We start from the raw sequence: 27,697 nt of genomic DNA, 5'->3' as shown, positions 1-27,697 counted from the left end.
CTGCCGTTCATTTCGTTTTCACTGTGAAGTGTATACGGGAATAAATCCCTACATCTCTGGTCTATATTGGAGCATAGATATTTTAGAAAAGGGGCGCTTAGGAATTTGTTTTTCAATCATTCTCTCAATAGACATTTTCTAATGATGAAACAAAGGTAGTAACATTGAGACGATCACTCGTGTTACAATACTTTTAGGGTAATCCAGTAGTTTTGCCAGTTCCCAAGTTGACACTGAAGGATTTTGGAGGTAACTGCACAATTATTTTTCTCCTCTTGCATGTTTAATATTGACGAATTTACGTTGGATTTACAACCAGATGGCGCAGCGAGTAAAATGAGGATGTTTTGTTTTTTTGGTATGAAATTCGTTCTAATTTTCTAGAAAAATCAGAATTTACTTCAAATTTCCCGGTTTTATGTATACTTTCCACGCTGAAAAGGTTAGAAAATCATCATTTTACAATGTGCTATGTATATTACGAGGAATGGCTTGTTTTTTTTCAATTCGTTTATTTGTAAGGCTCAATCGCATAAGCTTTGCGGAGCCGCTAACTCAAGTTTTGTTTATACAAAAATTTCATCTTAAATCTATGTTTAGTAGGTTTCGACCGATTACTCGCGGTTTACTCTAGGTTAGAGGGGCAACAATTTTTGTGGGACGGGTCAGGTTAGGGATATGGATATGAGGTATCATTGTCTCAACCGAGGGTTGCCGCACGCACTGTAGCATTGTGCATAATGACCAGGGATAGCATCTGGTGTTCGACTAGCTGTGACGGTGAGATGAGGGGACAAGACAAACAAACTAATAACGAAAAAGAAAAAAAACACAAAAGCATTAAATTCTTATACTAGACCGTTTCACAAACATATAGATCAACTGCATATAGCAGATGTCGCGACACGTCTCTAACAGGAACATAGGGTTGTCTTCCTTGGACCTCAAGGGCATTCAAAAGGTACTCTCTGGCTGCGTAATTATCCGTACATTGCCAAACTGCGTGATCGATGTCATCGTAACCGTTTCCACACCGACAGACATTGTTTTGAACAAGATTTATTCTGTGGAGGTGCACATCTAGCGAGTAGTGGTTGGACATAAGTCTACTCATTACACGAATGAAGTCACGACTTACGTCCAAACCTTTGAACCACGCTCTCGAAGAAACATTTGGAATAATTGAATATAACCACCGCCCAAGACTTCCAGTGTCCCAATCGGTTTGCCAACTCAAGAGGGAACTCTGACGCAGTAATTGGAAAAATTCATCGTATGAAATCGTAAAAATCGTATGAGCCATACTCCAGAATGGATAGAATAGTTGTTTTATAAAGTGTTATGAGATCTCCCGGATTAGCTCCCCACCACGTGCCGCAAATCGAGCGGAGGAAGTTGACCCTCTTTTGACATTTTTGCTTCAAATACGTAATGTGGGTATTCCAAGTGCATTTTGAATCAAACCAGACACCAAGGTACTTGAAAGTCAATGATTGGGTAATGCTTCTGCCCAAAAAAAATGAAATGAAAACCTAAACACAGAACATGCAGGAAAAAATGAAAGATTTCGAATGCTTATAGCTCGAACATTTCGTACTGGATAGGAGAGATGTTTGCATCACTTGATAGGGAATATTTCTACGCATCTATCGCAACTAACAAAATGTTGTTTTTCATTAGATAAACAATTGAATAACTGTAAAATATTAGGCGTTATCTAAACGCCCTAACTGCATCGTTTTGATTGGCCCGATTTACGGTTTCCCTAACACAGCCATCAAAACCAAGCAGCCTTGGGGAAATCGGCATTGCAAATACTTGAAAGTAGGGGGACTTTTGTTCTCATCGAAAAATGTTCCCTAACACAGACTTTAAAACCAAGCAGTGAAATCGGCATTGCAAACACACGAAAGAGCCTAGAGGCGAGTGAACTGAAAAGTTTAAACCCTCTTGAAGCCAAAAAGAAGAAAAAGAACACACGAAAGTAGGGGGAGCTTTTGTTCCTACCGAAATGTGTTCCCTAATAGAGATTTCTAAACCAAGGTGCCTGGAGAAATCGGTATTTCAAATTCATGCAAGTCGGGGGTATTTTTGTTCCGACTGGAATGTGTTTCCCTAACACAGACTTCAAATCCATGAAGCGTGGGGAAATCGGCATTGCGAATTCATATAAATCGGGGGTATTTTTGTTCCGATTGAAATGTGTTTCCCTAACACAGACTTCAAAACCGAGGTTTCTGGGGAAATCGGCTCTGCAAATAAATGCAAACTGCGAGTACTTTTGTCCTCGCTTGCCATTGTGCAGAGTGGAATATGTCTGTCCTAACATGATCTTCTAAACTTAGGAACCTGGGAAAATCGTGCAGCCACTAGAAGCGAATGAACTTCCCAGTTTCAAGCAAATTCGAGATTCGAGAAGTATGTACACTTTTGGGATGTAAACTTCAGAGGGAAATGTAAAATAAAATAATCGTTTGATAATTTTTTTTGTCTTTATTGGAAAGATTTTCAGCCTTAGGCTGGTTCACCAAACGTTTGATAATTCTTCCGTACATATATTTTGTTCTAGTCATCATACCAAACGTAAAAGGTCCGTCATTAAATTTACTTGTAACGAAGAACAATCAATCACAATAAATGAATTGACTTTACACGGCATTTGTTCATTTTTTTCACTCACAGAGCAAATATATTGAACTCAATTGAATTTGGAAACTGTTTCATTCAATCAAGAATTTAATCAATACAAACGAATGATTGCTAAGCTAAGGTAGTTCCACGTGAACCTTGCGGTTATATCATAGATATAACCCACTCATTTTTGTGCTTCCAGTGAACTTTTATACATCAAATCGACAAAGAATCGATATTCTTCCAATGGTGGAAGTATATCTATTGATTCGACACCGATTGTTACCGCCGTTGCAAATTTTTGCCAGTCGATGTTCCTTGTTAGATCAAATGGAACTCGAGATGGTTCAGTGGATTGCGGGCTACACTTGATTGATATACTGATTGGCAAGTGATCGCTACCATGGGGATCATTGATGACCTTCCACTGACAATCTAATGATAACGAGCTTGAGCAAAAAGAAAGGTCGAGACGACTTTCTCGAGCCGGAGGTTTTGGAATTCGTGTCGCTTCACCAGTGTTCAAGATAGTCAAGTTGAAATCGTCACATAAATCGTAAAAAATAGCCGCTCTGGCGTCATCATAAGGATCACCCCACCTAGTACCATGAGAGTTCATATCACCCAGAATTAGAACTGGGGATGAGAGAATCGATACTAGATTCCAAAGATGACTACGGCTAATGTTAGTATTTGGAGGAACGTATACTGAAGCTATGCAAAGTTCTTTATTCTTTGCAGTTATTTGACACGCGACAATTTCGACGTCTGATAGAGCTGGGAGAGGAATTTTATAGAAAGAGTAGCACTTTTTGATCCCCAAAAGTACTCCTCCATAAGAATCATTTCTATCCAGGCGAATAATGTTAAAATCGTGGAAGTTGAGTTCAGTGTCAGAAGAAAGCCATGTTTCAGAGAGGGCAAATATATCACAATCATAATTTTGAAGTAATAATTTGAACGAATCTAGTTTTGGCACTAGACTACGGCAGTTCCATTGTAGCACATTGATCATATCTTCTACTACGTTAAGTGAATTATCCATCGAATGATATGATTGATGCAAGGAGGGGCCATGAAGCAGTCAATTGCTTAAGATAATACTTTAAAGATGGAAGCAAGGCAGAAATAAAGCTTCTGAAGGGGGTCTTGAATTTTTAACGTGTTTAGTATGAAGTCCACAATGTCCGAAAAATCTATCAATCCTCGATTAGACGCGAATTTTCTACGAGAAGTTCGAGGAGCAGCGTTTTTGTTTCTCCCTTCTCTGGGTAATGAAGTAAAATCCTTGCTGCAACCAGGAACTGGCTGAGAAGGAACCTTCGGATTCGTTTTGACGTAGGACTACGTCTTTCATTTCTATACCGGGGTGTAAAACCAAAGTTTCGAGAACGAAAGCGTTACGCTGGAGACCGAGATTTTGAGCGTTAATAGCTCTTAAACAACTGAACGAAATGGTATGATAAACACTTCATTCGAAAGATAAAATGTCTACGCGTCATATACTTGTTACTTTTTGATCCAAAAACTTGTTTCAATAGTCTTAAAATTGCTTTCAAAACAGGCTATTGAAATCACCAATCGGTATATAAGCGAGCGCCGCTCGTAAACCCACTCAGTTATGATTGAACAGCGATTGGAGCATGTTGTCGCTGTTGTTGTGAAGCTAATTTCGTTTATCATGAAAACGCTGATGAACGGTGTCACCAAGAGCCTGTTTGTGCACCTAAGGCCAAAAGGGAATCCATCAGGAGGAGAGTGATGCCACGGTTCCGCTTGAAACATCGGAGCAGCCGCCACACACACACACACACATACACGCGCGGAATTCTCGTTGCTATCATCGTTACTGAAAAATAATCTGCCAGTTCCCCTGGGAATTGAAAAATACATTCATGCGAAAGAGTTTATTTTAATGTTTTCTATCCATATAACACTGCAACCAAATACATTTGGTTTTGTTATTTTTCAATCAATCGCAATTAACAGGAAAGCTTCTGAATATTTTTTTCCCCATCAGTGGAAATTTTCGTATCCAATATTGGATGCATAACATGAAAAACGGAAAATGTTTCACATCGCGAAAATCAAGTCATTTTCGAGCGATTATTTGCTTTCTACTCATATAATGCTGCGACCAAATACATTTCGTTTTGGATTTTTTCAATCAAGTGCGATCAACGTAAGACCATGTCTTTCGGCAATTTATTAGAGGTGCAATGAATCTTTAGGAATTCCTGCTCTACGTGCACTGGCAAACAATGTTTACTCAACAATTTCTCAAACGATAAATGGGTGTTGTGAGAAAGGATTAGCGAACGCGAAAACGACAAACGGGAGAAAGATACGTTTGGAGGTTGAAGGAAATTGGCAGAAAACTTCTTCATTCTATCATTCAAATAATGTGATTCATACCACATCGTTTTGCCAGAAAGAGATTATTAATGTTCAAAGGAGGAATCGAGTCCTCCGAGGAAATTACCCAGCGCAAATTAGAGTCGACTATCGATTGCGGCATTCGTACACAAATAATTTTATAATGCAGTTTCACCAAAGTGATTTCTTCGGATATATTCACTACATCATGTCATGTATTTCATATTCTTCATTAAGAAATCCATATCCATGGCACCTATCGGTAACGAATTATTATCGAAACCACGATTTTCGCTAAATGCTCCTTTCAGTTCGGCCTGTAAAAAACTTTTCTGTACTCTAATCCATCAAATTTGGAGCCCTGAAAAGGGCCGTTGATTATATGCTAAGCTAATATAGCACGCTCTCCTCGGATACGATGGGCCAGCTGGATGTCCTTGGGCATGATGTGACGCGTTTTGCATGGATAGCACACAAATTGGTATCTTCGAATAAGCCTCCTGCAGCGTCATAGCCGCGGAACTTTGGAAGCGCAAGTCGGGTTTGAAGTCCTGAGCAATTCCACGATCCAAATGCTGCAAAGGTAGCTGCGGATCAGCAATTCGATCGACTTCTGATAGCGATGAATTTCACGCAAAGTTCCCGGTCGATAGCGATGTGGCTTCTCCACCTATCCTGCTACTGGTGCGCTTATCCGAGCTGACTTCGTGTGCATTACCACCAAATGACTAACGAGCTGTCTGCGAAAGACTAACGAGCTCGAGTCCTCACGGTGCGAGAGTAGAGTAAGAAATGAACGAAAGCAAAGGAAGCGTCATTTTATAAACCATAAAAGTATAGAATCTAAATCCCACCCTTATTATATTCGTGAGTATACAGTAAGCTTATATAATAAAGAGGGTGGGGTTTACATTCGATTCTTTTATGTTTTATAAAATGACACTTCCCTTGCTTTCGTTCATTTCTTACTCTACTCTCGCACCGTGAGGACTCGTTTCATTGGGACTAAGCAGACAGCTCGTTAGTCCTTCGGTGGTAAGGCACCACGAAAGCAGCTCGGATAAGCGTACCAGTAGCAGGATAGGTGGAGAAGCCACATCGCTATCGACTGGGAACTTTGCGTGAAATTCATCGCTATCGGAAGTCGGCCGAATTGCTGATCCGCAAGCTACCTTTGCAGCTTTTGGTTCGTGGAATTGCTCAGGACTTCAAAACCGACTTGCGCTTCCAAAGTTCCGCGGTTATGACGCTGCAGGAGGCTTATTCGAAGATACAAATTTGTGTGCTATCAACGTAAAACGCGTCACATCATGCCCAAGGACATTCAGCTGGCCCGTCGAATCCAAGGAGATGGTGCTATATTAGCTTAGCATATAATCAACGACCCTTTTCAGGGCTCCAAATTTGATGGATTAGAGTTCAGAAAAGTTTTTTGCAGGCCAAACTGAAATGAGAATTTTCGTTTGGATGCCATACAGCATCGAGAAAATTCCGGAAAGATCTAATCGTTGCTGAAAAATAATCTGCCAGTTCCCTGGGAATTGAAGAATACATCCATGCGAAAGAGTTTATTTTAATGTTTTCTAATTATATGGCGAACACAGCGACCAAATACATTTGATTTCGTAATTTTTCAATCAAGTGTAATTAGCTGGAAAGCTTCTGAAGATTATTCTTTCCCATCAGTAGGATATTTTCCTATCCAATAATGGATGCATAACATGAAAAACGGAAAATGTTTCGTATCGCCAAAATTATATATTTTCAATCGATTATTGCTCAGTCGCCGAAATTTTCATACTCAGAGAGTTCATTCTCCTCTAGTTTGCCTTCCAAATTGCCATCGTAAACCACACCTTCTCTCGATTCAATCACGCACGAAAAGCATACTGAAATGATATTCTGGTGGTGAAACCCATTCATTTTTCGTGAGGCGTCGTGCACAAATTACGTAACGCGATAAGGGGGGAGGGGTTAGATGTTGCGTTACTTTCTGTTTATTAGAGATAGGAAATTGCGTTACGAAAGGGAGGGGGGAGGTTCAAAATCCGGATTTTTGCGTTACGTAATTTGTGCACGACGCCTGAGGACATCGACAAGACAACATCGTTACTGAACGAGCTGAACGGCGAGGGATCGAGGTATTCATTACCTGGCTTGACCTGACCTGAAATGCAATCAGTTTGTTTTAACTGTGAGGGAGCGCAGAAAAGCCGATCGATCAGAATGAGAAGAGAAGGTGACCAAGAGAGTATCAGCATCGAAATACGGTTCCTCGGGAAGACATAGAAGCAGCCGCCACACACACACACATACACGCGCGCAACTCTTTTCGTTTGCTGGTTATCGAGAGGAAACCTGGAAAGAAATGATCGTTGCTGAAAAATAATCTGCCAGTTCCCTTGGAATTGAAAATTACATTCAAGCGAGTTTATTTTAATGTTTTCTATCCATATAATACTGCGACCACATACATTTGGTTTTGTGATTTGTCAATCAATTGCAGTTAACAGGAAAGCTTCTGAAGATTATTCTTCAGAACAAGGTTTTTTGTATCCAATATTGGATGCATAAAACCTTGAGTCTTCAAAGTAACACTCTCGTTTTTGAAGTCACCCAAATATTTATTTATTCATTCATTCAGGATGGATTTAGATTCAACTTCGAACAAATGATCTCTAAATCAACGATAGTCCTACGTCACCCTTGCGGTTATACCATAGATATAACCCACTTCCTGTTTTTTTATTACTATTACCCTTGGAATTAGACAATCTTCCGAGGGTCACTTTAGGTTTCTTACGGTGCACCGTTGGTGAAGAGAGCTTTCTTTTTGATGATTCATCCTTTATTGAAGATTCTGTTGCAGCCGTAGTATGACCCTCATCAGAATCAGAGTCCGATTCTTGAGATGACAAAACCGAAAATTGGTTTTCATCTTGAGCGGCTGATGCGGTCTTTAGCATTTCAGCATAAGTCCGCTTGGAGCGTCCAGCGATAGAACGCTTCACTTTATCGGAGTGCTGTTTGTACCTCGGGCACTCCTGTAGAGGGTGAGGATTCTCGCCACAGTGGATACATTTTTCCACTGTTTGTGTGCAAGAATCCTCACTATGTTTCTCGCCACATTTACCGCAACGAAATTTGTTGCCGCAGTGGCTAAACGAGTGTCCCAACTTTTTACAGTTGGTACAATTATAAACCCGTGGTACAAACAGGCGCACTGGGAAAAAAATATTTTCTACTTTCACATAGTTTGGGAGAACAGAACCTGCGAAAGTAATCAGAAAAGAGTGCGAGGGCTTATAAACTTTTTTGTTTTCTTCCAAAGATGCTGAATGCAGGTTTCTAACATCCAGGATCTTTACAAGATCACCTATCATCGAGTTTTTGAAAGAACCCGAAGCTTTTTTCAATTCATCGACACTCAGACTCGCGTCGGTTACTACGCCTTCTATCTCCACCTCTCGAGAAGGGATGTAGATGTGATATTCCCTGTTAAAAACTTCGTGTTCAACAATCTTGTTGGCCACATCAAAAGTCAGTGCTTCTACACGCAGTTTATCCGGTCTCTCTTTATGTATCGAGACGCCCGAAAATTGACGCAGCAAATCTCTTGAAATATGAAGAGTTCTCAACGATTTTCCCTTGGGCCGAAAGAAAACAACCCATGGTCCCTTTGAGGTCGATTGATAATAGCGCGTCCGCGCAACAATGGCATCGGTAGATGTCATAACGGTTGCGCAAACGGTGCGCAACCGTCTATGAAAAAAACACACACACACACACGCACGAGCTCAAAAACTCAACTTAAAACTAACTTAGACTAATAATTAACTTAAATTTAAGAAAAATATATAAATATATATATCTAAAAAAAAAAAAATTCTTCCAAAAAAAAAAAAACTAATTTGCGGTGTCCGAACAACCTTGAACACCCCTATTCGAAGCTATACAACGCCGCACGCTACGAGGTAAACACAATAGCGTGACGGCAAAAGTTGTTGTTGATTATACTTCTCTATGATGAAATCGATGCCGCTGGAACCAATTCACAGATCGCCGGTCCGGCGTTGCCGGAGAGGTGCTGCTTCCTCGCTGTTCCGTGTATTAACGGCACTTATCTTGCCACGAACGGTCAAAGAAAAAAAAAACCAAAGGCACTTTGGCGGAGGGGAAAAAAAACTTCACCAGCTTCGATTTGTAGCAGAGACGCGAACAATAAGCGTCCGGCTCTTTCAACTATCGATTGAGGAATGGGGAATGGCTTGTTATAAGTATTGTAACTTTAATTTTTTTCAACTAAGTAAACGACGAATAGGGTGTTTTGCGCTAAAAATACTGCAAATCCTTCTCGTATCGGCCCTACATTATCAATAATATCAGCCAATTTGATATGACATCGATTTCATCGCAATTATCCATAGTATCAATAACTGGTATGCATTATCAAACTTAAAATTTTCGAAGATTATCTATGACTTTGGTCAAATCGCGAATTGAGACCATCATAAATATACAAAACTCCAACTTTCTTACCATATACTGATGACATTTAATGGCTGAAATGAATCTAAATTGAAAAAAAAAATGAATAATCACCACCGAATCTTGCTTTTCAATACGTGAAATGAACAAACACCCTCACTTTTGTGGTTCTGAGCTTTAATGTAGATGTCGCATGAGCTGATTCAGCTTTGCGTAAATTCGTCAATTGGCGATCTAACGTACAAATCTACACCTAGGCGGCGCTGCGGTGAAAGTGATGATGGTTTTAAATTTTGTCATGTGAGCTTATGGAAGGTTTGTAGTTCTTTCCATAAATTACAATGTTATAATCATAAAAGATTATTTGATTGCGATGAGTGTGTAAGAAATTTAATTCTGCGCAATTTTATATATAACATGTTATTTATTTACCTCTTTCAGTAGTGAAAACTATAAAAATGTTGACAATGGTTGAATTAAAGAAGGAAATTCGAGAGCACAATCAAACACAAGTAGAAAAATGCACGATTCCTGCATGTGAGAACTACCTTGGAAAGCCCGGAAGTAAAATATACGTGTTTTGTTTTGAGTTTTAGGTTACATTAGCATCATTTACTTAGTTCAAAAACAAAATCCAGATGTCTCACTGATCGTTTACGTTTTGCGTTAGATCGCCAATATTGGAATCGCGTAAGTTTGAGAAAACAGGCTGATTAAACGCTGTCAAAAGCTTGCATATTTAACCACTGGGAGCGTCGCTATCACCATAATCAAGTGTCCAATTTCTAAATTATCTAAGCCAGGGTTAGCAAAAGCTCCCACTTGGAAACCCACCTTGAAAAAAACAATCTTTAATCTAATTTCACTAGGTATAGAGTAATTTATCTTGTTTACTTCGGGTCAGATTTCGTGTAACTGCGACGCGCAATCGAAATAAAGTTGGGTAATGTCTATGCAAATAGGATTTGTTGATTCAACCATTGTCAACATTTATACAATTTTCACTACTGAAAGGGATAAGAAAATAACATGTTATATATAAAATTGCACAGAATTAAATTTCTTCCAAACTTCTCGCAATCAAATAATCTTTTATGACTATTACATTGTGATTTATGGAAAGAACTACAAACCATCCATAAGCTCTCATTGCAAAATTTAAAACCATCATCACTTTCACCGCATCGCCGCCTAGGTGTAGATTTGTACATTAGATCGCCAATTGGAATACCGTCGATGGTGGTGAAAATGGGTTATTGGGGTGAAATTGGGTTAAAAATGGAGAAAATTACTAAAAGTAATATGAAACGTATTGCAAATATTTTTGAAAACTGTGAGCCGTTTAATAGGAGACATGTTTCCACAATTTCCATATTTTCGAAATAATGGGCCTGATCACGAACGTCACTTCACGGTGAAAACGGAATGAAATGCATACAAATCGCATACAAATCTTTTCTTTTTCACCGTGAAGTGACCTTCAAAAATATTGAGTTTTTAAAAAAATGTAATTTTTGGAAAAAAAATGAGAAAAAATTTATATTTCGGACCACCTTAAAATGGGAATGGTCACCTGTTTAATTTGATATATCTTCTTCTTCTTCTTCTTCTTCTTCTTCTTCAATGGCACTAACGTTCCTAGAGGAACTTCGCCGTCTCAACGTAGTATTACTTGCGTCATTTTTATTAGTACTTAGTTGAGATTTCTATGCCAAATAACACGCCTTGAATGCATTCTGAGTGGCATTCAATTTGATTTTTTGTGGCAACCCTAAAATGGAAATGATCACCCTAAGTTAAAAAATACGGGTCTAATGTTTTGCGATAAAGAACAAAACTACCATTTTTCACGAATATCTGAGAACCACTATATCGGTTTGACATGGAATTATTGTATATAAACATTTCCATCGCACTTCTAGGTGGATAGATACCATTTTCGTAACTCAAATAATCATTCAGGACACTTACATGTTGAATTATCTTGAAGTTATTTCTTTTTTTCAATTTTTTTATTTATCTTTTCTTTATATTTATTTTATTTTGACGTTGAACTACGTCTTTCATTAAGGGTGTCAAATCAGAAAACAGGTCACGTTTTTATGAAATAAAGTTAACGTTAATAACTATTTTTGCCGCGAACGGATTTTGGAGATTTACATACTAAACGAATCGGAAATTCCGTAAGATTTGTTTAATATGCCATACATTAGAATCCCCTTGTTAGTTAAAATTCATGAAAACTTTAAGTGTTTCTATTTTCCCATACATTTGTTCTGTCCATTTGAGTGCTTTCCCGAACAGAGCTAGCAATAACGAGCAACTTATCGACGAACAACGGAGGGGAAATCGTAGGATTTAAAGTCTCCGTGAACAAAGGAAAAGAAGAAGAATGAAGGGGAATACTTGCCTAGAGTATAAACAATGGATCTCGCTGAGGCAAACTTTCATTCGGCATCGGACTGTTGAGTAATCCAGTTCACTTTGCTTTCGCTGCGCTTCGATCTAAGATTGGACCCCACCAGTGGTAATCCAACTTGGAAATCGTCGTTTGATTTTGACGTAGGACTACGTCTAACCGGAAGATATAGGGGGTGAAATGGAAATCTAGGCACTGAACAAGTAGGAAAAAATGCAAGATTTGGAACGCTTATAACTCGAGCATTTCTCAATAGATCGCAGAGGTTTTTGCATCAATTGATAGGAAATATATCTACGCATCTATCATAACGAATAACATTTCATTTTTCTTGAGATAAATAATTGAATAATTGTGAAATATCAAGCATTGTCAGAATGCACTATGTGCCCATTTTTGATTGGTCCATTTTGTGCTCCTCAAATCGTACCGACCAAAACGGGCAACCAGAGCAGCAGCGAAATAGAATGAAGCACGATTGGAAAGGAAAAAGAAAAAGATGAACGAAACATTGGTCGCAGTCTCACACATGCGTAATTCTCGAGCCAGCCAGTCAGCTTAAAAATCCCCGCTCCGCTGCCGTAACGATCATTCTCATTCAAACCGTACACCACATCGGTTCGCATCACAACACATCAACAAACCAACCCAAGCACCCATGTCTGGACATGGTAAAGGAGGAAAAGTGAAGGGAAAGACAAAATCCCGCTCGAACCGTGTTGATATGGAGTTCCCCGCAAGGGTAGCTAGGCCGAGCGCGTTAGTACCAGTGCACCAGTCCACCTAGCCGGCGTTATATAGTTTCGGCCGCCGAAGTGATCGAGTTGGCTGGTAAAGCTGCTCGCGACGATTAGAAAAACCGCATTCAGAACAGAACACATCAAGATAACAACAGGCAGTTGCAGCGAGTGGCGAGTGGCAAACGCAATCGCAAAACGGCAGCAGGTAGCAGAAGAAAAAAGTTTGTTCTTTTTACAATCTGCTTTGGTGGCAAATCCAGAACAAGGCGGCATCGAGGGCGTTCGAAATGGTTTTTTTTACGTAGGACTACGTCTAACCGGAAGATATAGGGGGTGAAATGGAAATCTAGGCACTGAACAAGTAGGAAAAAATGCAAGATTTGGAACGCTTATTACTCGAGCATTTCTCAATAGATCGCAAAGGTTTTTGCATCAATTGATAGGAAATATATCTACGCATCTATCATAACGAATAACATTTCATTTTTCTTGAGATAAATAATTGAATAATTGTGAAATATCAAGCATTGTCAAAATGCACTATGTGCCCATTTTTGATTGGTCCATTTTGTGCTCCTCAAATCGTACCGACCAAAAGGGGCAACCAGAGCAGCAGCGAAATAGAATGAAGCACGATTGGAAAGGAAAAAGAAAAAAATGAACGAAACATTGGTCGCAGTCTCACACATGCGTAATTCTCGAGCCAGCCAGTCAGCTTAAAAATCCCCGCTCCGCTGCCGCAACGATTATTCTCATTCAAACCGTACACCACATCGGTTCGCATCACAACACATCAACAAACCAACCCAAGCAGCCATGTCTGGACATGGTAAAGGAGGAAAAGTGAAGGGAAAGGCAAAATCCCGCTCGAACCGTGTTGATCTGGAGTTCCCCGCAAGGGTAGCTAGGCCGAGCGCGTTAGTCCACCTAGTCGGCGTTATATAGTTTCGGCCGCCGAAGTGATCGAGTTAGCTGGCAAAGCTGCTCGCGACGATAAGAAAACCCGCATTCGGAACAGTCGAATGTGTTCTGTTCCGAATGCGGGTTTTCTTATCATCGTTGATGTTCGGTGGACATCAAGACAACAGGCAGTTGCAGCGAGTGGCGAGTGGCAAACGCAATCGCAAAACGGCATCAGGTAGCAGAAGAAAAAAGTTTGTTCTTTATACAAACTGCTTTGGTGGCAAATCCAGAACAAGGCGGCATCGAGGGCGTTCGAAATGGTTTTTTTTCAAAACCACGAGTACAAAGTTTTCTAAATTGGAACCATTCCATAAAACAAGGCGCTTTTCAGGGCCATTAAACCTTCCAAAAAATATTTAGGAAATACAGTTCAATGCTTTCTAAAACATTATCCAAAATAATAATAAAACACAAATTGATTTTTTCTTAATTTGTTTGCCAGGATCTGACGAGTATGTGAATTTGTCAGTTGTTCTGAGCTTATTGATAGTTGGGGACTTTCCTGATTATTCAATTTTCACCAATTCTTAAATTGTTTCCAGATTGAAAGTACAGTAATTTACAATTAGTTCGACATTTAGCTAATTGGACGGACATGTAATGCGACTTATTTAGTTGGACATTTGTGTACATAGAGATCCAAATTATGACCCCACATTGAAAGTCGACACTGTCCACTATCATCGCAAATGTTCCATTACAGGTTAAAATCGCCTCCAATGCGACACTGAGTGGCGCTTCGGCACGTCGCATTGAATGTAATTTACTGTACAACATGTCACAAAGCTGGATGGGAAGAAATTTTCCAACTGTGAAAGCTGTGGCGAGTGGCAACAAATCGTTTAACAGGAGGGTTTAGCCGAACAAGATGGGGATATCGAGTGATAACAAAACAATAAACTCTTTAGATTGAAGATAATTTTGTGATCCTGAAAAGGACCCTTTTTAGCCTGCATGTGAATCCAACGAGCGAACAAATCGTAATAAATGTATTTTTTTGCAATCGCAAAAAAATACATTTATTACGATTTGTTCTTTTAACGCTTATTCGTTCGTCTCGTTGGACTCGCCCCTCTGGCTGAGTCTGCCGATTTGTCTCTATCCTGTGAGTGTGTACCGCTAGAGTATAAAACACGCGGACCCCAAAAAAATATCTTATTTTCTTTCAAACCGTAAACCCGTGTGGTTGTACGGCATCGGCATCGTGGACGTAACAAAGGAGGACAAGTTAAGGAAAGACAAAGTCTCACTCGAACCGTGCAGGTCTCCAGTTCCCTGTTGGTCGCATTCACTGATTGCTCCGCAAGGGTAACTAGGCCGAACGGATTGGTGCCGGAGCACCAGTATACCTAACAGCGATTATAGAGTTTCGGTCGTCGGAGTGCTCGAGTTGGCTTGCAAAGCTGCTCACGACAATCAGAAAACCCGCATCAAGAACAGAGCAGCTTCGGTTCGGCGCTCATCAAGGCAACAATTAGTTTCAGTGAGTGGCAAAGTGTTTCTCCGGCACGTCGCATTAAATGTAATTTACTGAACAACATGTCACAAGCTGGATAGGAATAAATTTTCCAACTGTGAAAGCTGTGGCGAGTGGCAAACGCAATAGCTAAACAGGAAGGTTTAACCGAACAAGATGGGAATATCGAGTGATAACAAAAACACAACACCAAAGGTTCTTTTCAGAACCATCAACATATTCATAAAGAGTAAACAGTAAACTAATCCATTTTTCAGGTAGATAGGTAGGTATTCACGTAGGAGAAGGAAATAAAACAATATATTTAAAATATATATATTTAACAAAAACTGTCCCCTTTGTATAGTCCTACGTCACTCCGGTTATGTCCCCGACATTACCCACCCGACTTTTTCTGTTCGTTTTTCGCGTTATTCGTATCGTGTGTTCTTTCCGCGTCATAAATTGGACGCTTCGCGTAGTGTGCGATGAGCAAGAAGAGGAAGGCAGGCTCGAGCCCTGCAAGAAACGAACGCATTGCCAGGGGCAATAAAATTTCGAGGTAAGCGTCATCTAATGATGCACGCGGTGTTGGTGCAGTGAAAAGCGCTCGCACTGAACCGAGCCTTCGCGAATGTGACACCGCACCGAACAACAGCGAAGTAGGCGATTTCGGCGCGTCGGTCGAAAATGTAAACGCCCAGGCAGCAACCAAAATCAAGCTCCCCCCGCTGGTGGTGAAGGCGGTCGCTCTTGACAAACTCATCAGCGAATTCGCATCGATGGGCGTTACAGCAGAGTACAAGCTGTGTGGCATAATTCGGTCTTTTTCCAAGCAGTTAACATTGTTTATTTTCCGTCTTCATAAGGGCTTCGTTTGTGCCTTTGAGAATGCATCAATGCATTAAACTGATGTTATGGCGAAGCAGACGTTAAGGTTGTGCACCAAACAATTATTTGGGAATACTAAGCATCTTGAATATCTTACTGTTATTTGGGTTCGCGTGCCAGTCGCAAAACTGCCTTCAACGAGGATTGCATTTGCGCTAATATTGATCATAATGAAGCATTGCTACTGTTTTCGAGGTTGTTATTAACAAAAAGAGTTTATTTCTCTTGTTTAGTCATCAAGAAAGTAAATGTTCTGGAATTTTGTATGTGATTAGGTTTTGCTTGCCAGTAGCAAAAATTCCTCCACTAAGGGAGACAGCTGCGCTTATCTCGAGCATAAGAAAGTAGTAGTAAAGTAATATTAACAGAAGCGTTTCTTTTGAGAATAGCGCAAAATGATGAGAAATGTTTATATTGCTAGTAGTTTCAAGCCACCAATTTATGGCTCTGTATGCATGCTATGGTGAACGCTTGTTTGGCGCTTGGTTTACGCTTAGTTTGTACGAACGATATCTAGAGGTGCGATTCCTTTGAGGCAATACTAAATAACATGTAGCATGATATTTGATACTTGCAAGTGTTGTCATTGTTGTTGTTTACATGCGGTGCCAAAGATATATTGATGTAGTTATGAGATATGGAATAATGGTGCTGGTGCAACATGTATATAATCGACTGTAGCCGAGTCTATGTCAAAAAAAAGGCCACCGGAATAGCCTTCGAGGTAAATTTTCAATGCATTGACATGAACTAAATTGCGACATACGATTGTTTTACGAGGGCAAGAATGAATCATCAATCAATTATCGTCAACTGATTCTACAATGAAATAATCATTTCAGAGATTATTCTACTAAGCAGTTGTTTCTAAAATTTCACAGCATTATTTAATTTATTTCGTATCGTCTTCGACTTTAAAAGTAGTACAGACTTAACTATCTTATTTGTCTTATTCTATTTCTAAATGTATTTTTTGCAATATTGAAGTCAAAAACGTCTGTCACTTCGTTGAATAGCCTACTGCTGGTGATCAGAGGCTCGAAATAGGCGTACTGAGTACAATGACCCACAAGAAGACTCGATTCCGGAGATTTCGCACAGGTGCATGGAAGTTCAAATTCTCTAGCAAGTAGCAACAATCCAGACGGCCGGTGATCAGATCGAATATAAACAGCCTGCGCGAATTTATCCTCCGCTTGGCTAACGTCTCTAAATCGATCAATTTACATCGATCCTCATATGCCGGTAATATTACGGGATTGGTCCAGGGTAAGCGGCGCAATGCATATTTTATGAAAGTTTTCTGGACGTTTTCGATTCGAGTTATTTGCTCTCTGTGGCATGGTGCCCAAACTTGTACTGCATATTCTAATGTGCTTCTAACTAGAGAACAACATAGGGTCTTCAAAGCGTATACATCGTTATGGCGGGTTTACATTAGGGAGATCTATAGCTATAGATGGATTTATTCACGTGAAAATAGGTGTAAACGGGTGAGAATAAATATGATACACTTATTCGAGGTATATATAACTTGAATAAATTTAGCATATGTAAACGCTTGTGAATTTCTCACTGGTGAGAAATCACTAAAGTTGGATGCAGTTCTACTTTAGGTGAATAAATTCACCGAAAATATGAATATATTCATTATAGAAGTTCACGCTAGTGTAAACGGTTGATGCGATTTCTATAAATCTCATCATATTTCTTCACATGAATATATCACTAGTCTAAACCCACCCTTAAAGGCTACCGTGTTGCGTCGGATGAAGCCCAGCAAAGCGTACGCTTTAGCAGTAATCGCGGAGATGTGCTCGTTGAATTTCGCTTTGGAGTCTATCAGTATGCCTAGGTCTCGAATTTTCTCAACGCGTTCCAGGTTGCTTGTGCCCATTGTGTAAGCGAAATCGATTAGAGAGCGTTGACGAGTGAAAGACATGACTTTACACTTCGAAGTGTTCACTTGCATGCCATTTGAAGAGCACCAATCTAGTAGTGAGTTTAGATCCTCCTGAAGCACACAGCAGTCCAGCGACGAGGACACGGCACGATAGATCTTAAGGACGTCTGCATACATCAGACAATCGCAGCGAAGAAGACTGCAGATGTCGTTGACAAAAATGTTGAAAATGAGTGGTCCTAAGTGGCTGCCCTGTGGCACTCCAGTCTGATATAACATGTCGAACGGAGCGGTAAATGACGTCATGTACCATTTTCTCTAGAACCTTACCTAGACAATTCAATATTGAGATCGGGCGATAGTTGGCAACATTGTGGATCTTCCATGCCTTCGGGAACACTTCATCAGATAACGACTTATTGAAGAGAATCGACACGGGGAGCGACAACGATGTGGCGCATTGTTTTAACAACAATGGTGGAAGGCGATCAGGCCCTGCGCCTTTCGATATGTCTACAGATGAAAGCGCCGTCTGAACGTCACAAGGTGACAATGCAATGCGAGGGAGATGAAGGGTGTGAGAAGAGTTTAGTTCGCTTTCAACGACGGATGGCTCATTAGTGTAAACGCTGCTGAAGAAGTCAGCGAAAAGATTCGCAGACTCACGGTGATTGTTGGCTTGGCGCTCACCGTAGAACAAATCCGAAGGGGATCCATGGTTTTCCTTCCTACTCTTGATGAAGGTCCAGAAAGATGACGGATCGCGCTTAAAATTTCTTTCCAAACGGTTGATGTGGTTGCGAAATGCAGCGTTCTTCAATTCATTGTAAGTGAATAATATCCGAAGGTATAAACAAGCGACTTATATAAAATAACAGCGTAGTTCTACGTCAACAATGCGGTCGTGTCTTGGACACAACCTCCTATAATTTTTTTTCTAAACACAATTCATAATAGAATGCAATATTCACTACTTTGACCCATTGTCACCCCCTCTAAGGGGTGAGATTGGGTCAAATTTCATTTGATCGTAGTTCCGTGAAAAATTATTATTATACAACAATTCCTTGGGCACCTAAGTGGCTCATCATTAGAGAGCATTTCTACGTAATCAGGATTGTGTTTTACTCTAATGTACGATAGTTATTCAACAAAAAGTTCGAAAACTACCTTTTTTGACCAATTTTCACCCCCATCGACGATACTTCTGATCATTAAAACAAACTTAACTCGTCCGTTTCAGTGTACCCTTATTCTGAAGTTCCGATCCGATCGAATTATATTTATGTATTCTACAAACCGTTCGACTGAAATCCAAACAAGCAACGTCAAAATTAATCATCCGTGTTTGTGAAGCAATTTACTCTCAGTATAGTGCAATTCCAAATGAAATCGAACTAAAAATGCCGATTTAGAAACTATTTTGACGTAGGACTACGTCTAACCGTAAGATATAGGGGGTGAAATGGAAATCTAGGCACTGAACAAGTAGGAAAAAATGCAAGATTTGGAACGCTTATAACTCGAGCATTTCTCAATAGATCGCAAAGGTTTTTGCATCAATTGATAGGAAATATATCTACGCATCTATCATAACGAATAAGATTTCATTTTTCTTTAGATAAATAATTGAATAATTGTGAAATATCAAGCATTGTCAAAATGCACTATGTGCCCATTTTTGATTGGTCCATTTTGTGCTCCTCAAATCGTACCGACCAAAACGGGCAACCAGAGCAGCAACGAAATAGAATGAAGCACGATTGGAAAGGAAAAAGAAAAAAATGAACGAAACATTGGTCGCAGTCTCACACATGTGTAATTCTCGAGCCAGCCAGTCAGCTTAAAAATCCCCGCTCCGCTGCCGTAACGATCATTCTCATTCAAACCGTACACCACATTGGTTCGCATCACAACACATCAACAAACCAACAAAAAACATGGTAAAGGAGGAAAAGTGAAGGGAAAGGCAAAATCCCGCTCGAACCGTGTTGATCTGGAGTTCCCCGCAAGGGTAGCTAGGCCGAGCGCGTTAGTACCAGTGCACCAGTCCACCTAGCCGGCGTTATATAGTTTCGGCCGCCGAAGTGATCGAGTTGGCTGGTAAAGCTGCTCGCGACGATAAGAAAAACCGCATTCAGAACAAAACACATTCAGTTCGGTGGACATCAAGACAACAACAGGCAGTTGCAGCGAGTGGCGAATGGCAAACGCAATCGCAAAACGGCAGCAGGTAGCAGAAGAACAAAGTTTGTTCTTTATACAAACTGCTTTGGTGGCAAATCCAGAACAAGCATCGAGGGCGTTCGAAATGTTTTTTTTTCAAAACCACGAGTAAAAATTTTTCTAAATTGGAACCATTCCATAAAACAAGGCGCTTTTCAGGGCCATTAAACCTTCCAAAAAAGAGTTTAGGAAATACAGTTCAATGCTTTCTAAAACATTATCCAAAATAATAATAAAACACAAATTGATTTTTTCATAATTTGTTTGCCAGGATCTGATGAGTATGTGAATTTGACAGTTGTTCTGAGCTTATAGATAGTTGGGGACTTTCCTGATTATTCAATTTTCACCAATTCCTCAATTGTTTCCAGATTGAAAGTACAGTAATTTACAATTAGTTCGACATTTAGCTAATGGGACGGACATGTAATGCGACTTATTTAGTTGGACATTTTTGTAAACATAGAGATCCAAAATATGACCCCACATTGAAAGTCGACACTGTACCACTGTCATCGCAAATGTTCAATTACAGGTTAAAATCGCCTCAAATGCGACACTGAGTGGTGCTTTGGCACGTCGCATTGAATGTAATTTACTGTACAACATGTCACAAGCTGGATGGGATGAAATTTTCCAACTGTGAAAGCTGTGGCGAGTGGCAATAAATCGCTAAACAGGAAGGTTTAGCCGAACAAGATGGGGATATCGACTGATAACAAAACAATAAACTCTTTAGATTGAAGATAATTTTGTGATCCTGAAAAGGACCCTTTTTAGCCTGCATGTGAATCCAACGAGCGAACAAATCGTAGTGAATGTATTTTTTTGCCATCGCTCCCTTTTAACGCTCATTCGTTCGTCTCGTTGGACTCGCCCCTCTGGCTGAGTCTGCCGATTTGTCTCTATCCTGTGAGTGTGTACCGCTAGAGTATAAAACACGCGGACCCCAAAAAAATATCTTATTTTCTTTCAAACCGTAAACCCGTGTGGTTGTACGGCATCGGCATCGTGGACGTAACAAAGGAGGACAAGTTAAGGGAAAAGTAAAGTCTCACTCGAACCGTGCAGGTCTCCAGTTCCCTGTTGGTCGCATTCACTGATTGCTCCGCAAGGGTAACTAGGCCGAACGGATTGGTGCCGGAGCACCAGTATACCTAACAGGGATTATAGAGTTTCGGCCGTCGGAGTGCTCGAGTTGGCTTGCAAAGCTACTCACGACAATCAGAAAACCCGCATCAAGAACAGAGCAGCTTCGGTTCGGCGCTCATCAAGGCAACAATTAGTTTCAGTGAGTGGCAAAGTGCTTCTCCGGCACGTCGCATTAAATGTAATTTACTGAACAATATGTCACAAGCTGGATGGGAAGAAATTTTCCAACTGTGAAAGCTGTGGCGAATTGGCAAACGCAATAGCTAAACAGGAAGGTTTAACCGAACAAGATGGGAATATCGAGTGATAACAAAAACACAACACCAAAGGTTCTTTTCAGAACCATCAACATATTCATAAAGAGTAAACAGTAATCTAATCAATTTTTTTAAAACAATATATTTAAAATATATATTTAACAAAAGCTGTCCCCTTTGTATAGTCCTACGTCACTCCGGTTATGTCCCCGACATTACCCACCCGTCTTTTTGATTCGAACGAAAGTTTTTATTTCGTTTGGGTTGGAGGAAATATGAGTTTTCCCCCGCATTTGGGAATTTTTTGACTCAATTGTAACTTTTGAAAAGGGCGTATCAATGAGAAAACTTTGATAATTTATATCTCAAAAACTATGAACCGTATCGGAATAGTGTCTTATTTGTTTATTTGTTTAGATATAACATTCATCTGACAAAATCGTCTTAATGAACAAAAATTAGTAAAATAGTCGAACAAAAACATAACATTAAAACATAACATTAGATAGAGTTATAGAGTAATTATGTTAAAACGTGAAAAAATATACTTTGTAACCGTTCGGTTTCATAATATTCCAAATAAACACTATAGACACGCTACAGGGACCATACGCCATACTGTAAATAAAAAGACGGGTGGGTAATGTCGGGGACATAACCGGAGTGACGTAGGACTATACAAAGGGGACAGCTTTTGTTAAATATATATTTTAAATATATTGTTTTATTTTCTTCTCCTACGTGAATACCTACCTATCTACCTGAAAAATGGATTAGTTTACTGTTTACTCTTTATGAATATGTTGATGGTTCTGAAAAGAACCTTTGGTGTTGTGTTTTTGTTATCACTCGATATTCCCATCTTGTTCGGTTAAACCTTCCTGTTTAGCTATTGCGTTTGCCACTCGCCACAGCTTTCACAGTTAGAAACTTTCTTCCCATCCAGCTTGTGACATGTTGTTCAGTAAATTACATTTAATGCGACATGCCGGAGAAACACTTTGCCACTCACTGAAACTAATTGTTGCCTTGATGAGCGCCGAACCGAAGCTGCTCTGTTCTTGATGCGGGTTTTCTGATTGTCGTGAGTAGCTTTGCAAGCCAACTCGAGCACTCCGACGGCCGAAACTCTATAATCGTTGTTAGGTATACTGGTGCTCCGGCACCAATCCGTTCGGCCTAGTTACCCTTGCGGAGCAATCAGTGAATGTGACCAACAGGGAACTGGAGACCTGCACGGTTCGAGTGAGAATTTGCCTTTCCCTTAACTTGTCCTCCTTTGTTACGTCCACGATGCCGATTTACGGGTTTACGGTTTGAAAGAAAATAAGATATTTTTTTGGGGTCCGCGTGTTTTATACTCTAGCGGTACACACTCACAGGATAGAGACAAATCTGCAGACTCAGCCAGAGGGGCGAGTCCAACGAGACGAACAAATGAGCGTTAAAAGGGAGCGATGGCAACAAAATACATTCATTACGATTTGTTCGCTCGTTGGATTCACATGCAGGCTAAAAAGGGTCCTTTTCAGGATCACAAAATTATCTTCAATCTAAAGAGTTTATTGTTTTGTTATCACTCGATATCCCCATCTTGTTCGGCTAAACCTTTCTGTTTAGCGATTGCATTTGCCACTCGCCACAGCTTTCACAGTTGGAAAATTTCTTCCCATCCAGCTTGTGACATATTTTACAGTAAATTACATTCAATGGCACGTCGCATTACCACCACTCAGTATCGGATTGGAGGTAACTCTATTGAACTCTATTGTTCTGGCAAAGCAGTTTGTATAAAGAACAAACGTTTTTCTTCTGCTACATGCTGCCGTTTTGCGATTGCGTTTGCCACTCGCTGCAACTGCCTGTTGTTGTCTTGATGTCCACCGAACCGAATGTGGTCTGTTCTGAATGCAGGTTTTCTTATCGTCGCGAGCAGCTTTGTCAGTCAACTCGATCACTTCAGCGGCCGAAACTATATAACGCCGGCTAGGTGGACTGGTGCACTGGTACTAACGCGCTCGGCCTAGCTACCCTTGCGGGGAACTCCAGATCAACACGGTTCGAGCGGGATTTTGCCTTTCCTTTCACTTTTCCTCCTTTACCATGTCCAGACATGGCTGCTTGGGTTGGTTTGTTGATGTGTTGTGATGCGAACCGATGTGGTGTACGGTTTGAATGAGAATGATAGTTACGGCAGCGGAGCGGGGATTTTTAAGCTGACTGGCTGGCTCGAGAATTACACATGTGTGAGACTGCGACCAATGTTTCGTTCATTTTTTCTTTTTCCTTTACAATCGTGCTTCATTCTTTTTCGTTGCTGCTCTGGTTGCCCGGTTTGGTCGGTACGATTTGAGGAGCACAAAATGGACCAATCAAAAATGGGCACATAGTGCATTTTGACAATGTTTGATATTTCACATTTATTCAATTATTTATCTCAAGAAAAATGAAATGTTATTCGTAATGATAGAAGCGTAGATATATTTCCTATCAATTGATGCAAAAACCTTTGCGATCTATTGAGAAATGCTCGAGTTATAAGCGTTCCAAATCTTGCATTTTTTCCTACTTGTTCAGTGCCTAGATTTCCATTTCACCCCCTATATCTTCCGGTTAGACGTAGTCCTACGTCAATAAAAACTTATCAGCATATCAGACCCCTGCTCATTGGCTACGAAAGGTTAACTGGTTTGAGCTATTGTTTCTCCTAGCTTTCGTGTGTTCACTCACAATGCTTTATGAGCAGGGTTCCCAACCATCAGCATTTGTCGAACCCCGATTGTCGGTGTTGGGGTTTTCCTGCGGTCAAAATCCGGCAGATGGCGCCTAGAGCTAGAATCGGGAGTAGTAGTGCGCGTCGTGTCTAGTTTAAATTGTGTAATAGCTGTGGAAATTATGTTTTGTGTATTGTTGAAAAGAAAATACTTAACTTAGACGTGACCATATTAGCTCCAGATTCCTGAAAAGAGAAAAAAAAGAAAAACCAAATTATACATACCAATGTAACAGACAAGAAGTACAAACCTGAAAGTTAAAGAAAAATAGATAGGGAGAGAAAAAGGTCTGCACAGCGGACCTTCTTTTTCTTATTACGCTTCATCTAGCACATGGCGGACGAATAGACAGAAGTTAGAGAACATCACCACCAAACACAGCACACACGTGGATGGAAAAGGCTAATCCAGAAACCAACAAGGGAAATTCTCCAAACCCGAACCACATTGCTCAAAATTGCGCAAGTACTACACAAAAATGTGACGTCACAGGTAGGAAGAATAGAAAAGATGCAGTAGGAAAATAAGGAGTAAATACACCTACCAAACACTTATAATAAAACATATATTCTTCTTGGAATGGTTCTTCTTCTATACAATATTTTTCTTATTGTAGGGGACACTTTTTTCAGTGTCGTCCCTTCGTTCGGGAGGTCCAGATTACTGAACTTCACACACTCCAACTTCACTTTTGCCGGGTCAAACACGGCTTCCAGTTCAGTTTACTGTTCTAGAAAGCGCTAACACAAACGGGAACACTCCTCGATTCTTGGAACCGAATTCTCTGGAACCTATCCGGGCGGTCGAAAAAAAAACAAACTGTCTTCGACCGTGTCTATTCTATTACTCTCCTCTTAACAACTTTCATCTTACCAACTAATTATTCGTACAAATTCCTATGGGAGGTGCTTGGAGTCGTTTTTCGAGAGAGAAAATACAATTAACCAATTGCAATCGAATTGGCGCTATATAATCGTAAACAGTAATTTGTTTACGCGGAATTTTCGTCGCGTGAATGATGAACTGTCGCCACGAGCCACATAGAAACCCGAGCTTATTTTTTTATACTCGCGATACTGGAGTTCGTGTTGGAAAAAAGTTAAACCTGGTCAGCGACACTGGCTGACGAACCAGACTGTAATATGAGATAAATCGAAGAGGTGGATGTACTCGCGGGCTCGAAATTGGCTGGCGCTTCAGAAAATATAAAAATGTAAGGAATGTAACTTCCAAGCACCTTTACACAATGTTTGATGATCAGGGGCGCTTCATTATATCGTAATCGAACTCGAAAGGGGTTACCAAGCCTCGCCCCATTTAGTTTGGTGGAAAGAGGGACCATCTCAGCCTTTGAGGTGAAGTTAGAACGTGGTTGAGGATCCTAACCATTGTGGACGTGTGTAGAACACAAGAGAGAATTCCCATCAGCTCCCAACTGACGTCAAATAGTTGACAGTGAGCGTTGGGGTAACGACCCTGCTGAATGAGCTAATCATTCATTGAAGTACACTCGAAAATTACAACTTTGAGAAAGAATTTGTACTCTTTTTTTTTATTTACAAAAAAAACTATAATTTGCAATATCTAAAACACTTATTTTTTTTTCATAGAAAATAGAAGTCATGTAGAAAATTTACAAGAATGAGTCCCAGATGGTAAAACTATTTTTGACGAACTTTTTAGAATATTATATATGTTTAGGAGTTACGTTGAAAAACATTATCGCTACGTTTTGTATTAACCCACATGTCTCCAAATGTTTTACAACGCAACTCCTAAACATATATTGGTTGTTGGAAATTGTAAGCAAATTCATAAAATTTCATGAACATAGCTGTATAAAACGACAAACATATTAAAGGGGCCTATTTAATATAAAAAAGACAATAAATGAGAAATGTTTCAAATATCTCGAGAATGACTTCATTTAGGAGATTGGTAAAGAGATTTTTTATTTCAAATCACATCAGGATTCATAATTTGTGGCTAAAAATGATTGATATTGAAAATTATAGTTTTTTTTTGTAAATAAAAAAAGAATACCACTATACACTGAGAAAAATCTCAGTGTACATTTCTTTCATTTTTTAACATCATAGCTCTATAACTCTTTCTTAGACACTATTCCGGTACGACTCATAGTTTTTGAGATATAAATTATCAAAGATTGCTCCTACTAAAATCGATACACCCTTTTCAAAGGTTATATTTGAGTCAAAAGCTTAACGGGATACAATTTTTCATTCGAATCAAAAATGCTCATGTTTTGTCATTTGTCGATTTCATTTGGAATTGCTCTATAGCGAAGCCGAAGGCAGTTCTGAATTGTATCAAAATTTTAATGAAAATTGAAAATTAGATGCATAGAACACGTAGTGTTGATCATTGGTTAATTGATTTTTTCATGAGTTTCCTAGTGTTTGCGTTAAAACTATCATATTATAAAATCATTTTATCAAAATCTGAATATTTTGAGTGACACTAAATCGTATTTCATTTTCAGACATGTGAAGGACATAATAATTCTAACGGCGGGAACACAGCTTTTATCGCTTTTATCTGATTTCTTCTGGTTACTACTGCTATTAGGACCATTACGAGCCGCTTGGATATTTTGGAATTCGGTTGTGAAACCAGGGCTGAGTCAGAAGAACGACGCCGAATTGTCAAATGAAAGAAAACAGAAACAGAGTGAGAAAAAAATGAAACGCGTACGATAAATAAATAAGACACCTACTAGATAATTTTGTTTTAATTGATTAATTTCCGAAGTTTACTGTAGAATTACTTCTAAAATGCGCGAATCTTCGATTCAGCTTCAAGAAAATGGGTGTGTATATTAACTTTTTGCGGTCGTTGGTTTGGTCTCAGCCACCACAGCGAAGAATCATACTAAATTCTTTTTTCAACAATGTAAGTTCATACTTTTTCTGAACGAATTTAAATGTCTAGTGAACTTTTTCATGAATGTATACGATGTTTCTATGAATAATAGGTAACGGAACTCGGTGTAAACAAAATATTATTGTCATAGAATTGTAAGAGGTAATGGGATTCGAAGTTTATAAAGATAAAATCGGAATATTATCAAAGCAAAGGAAAACACGTTAGTTATTAAATTAAGTTTTGTACAGTTCTGATGAAATAGAGGCGAATGAACTGCAAAGTTTAAAGCCTCTTAAAAACAAAGAAAGAAAGAAAGTTCTGATGAAATAGAATTTTGAAATAAGCGCTACACCGCTCGATTGTGGATAGGCAGGGTAGCACTGAGGGTTATTTTGATGTATACACTGATAGAAATTATAACCACTTTACCCCTGCTCATTTTCTGGTCGGTGTGAGGTTGAGCTTCTCCCGCAAACGATGAAATTGCCCAGATGTTAAAGCCTTCGTCATTATATCTGCTGCTTGCAATTCCGTA

General features: G+C 39.7%; 1 protein-coding gene across 1 annotated transcript in view; it reads left to right on the top strand.

Moving 5' to 3' along the window:
* The window catches only part of LOC129779536 (transmembrane protein 208), a 28,237-nt gene extending 1,217 nt beyond the window's left edge, over nt 1-27,020 (top strand). Inside the window, exon 4 of the mRNA XM_055787089.1 lies at nt 26,780-27,020. Coding sequence (XP_055643064.1) covers nt 26,780-26,996 — 217 coding nt within the window. The 3' untranslated portion in view covers nt 26,997-27,020. The remainder of the gene's footprint in view (nt 1-26,779) is intronic.
* Nucleotides 27,021-27,697: the final 677 nt, after the last annotated feature.

This window comes from Toxorhynchites rutilus, chromosome 3 (genome assembly GCF_029784135.1).
Source record: "Toxorhynchites rutilus septentrionalis strain SRP chromosome 3, ASM2978413v1, whole genome shotgun sequence".
NCBI classification, from domain to species: domain Eukaryota; kingdom Metazoa; phylum Arthropoda; class Insecta; order Diptera; family Culicidae; genus Toxorhynchites; species Toxorhynchites rutilus.
This window is presented reverse-complemented; position numbering and strand designations above follow the sequence as displayed.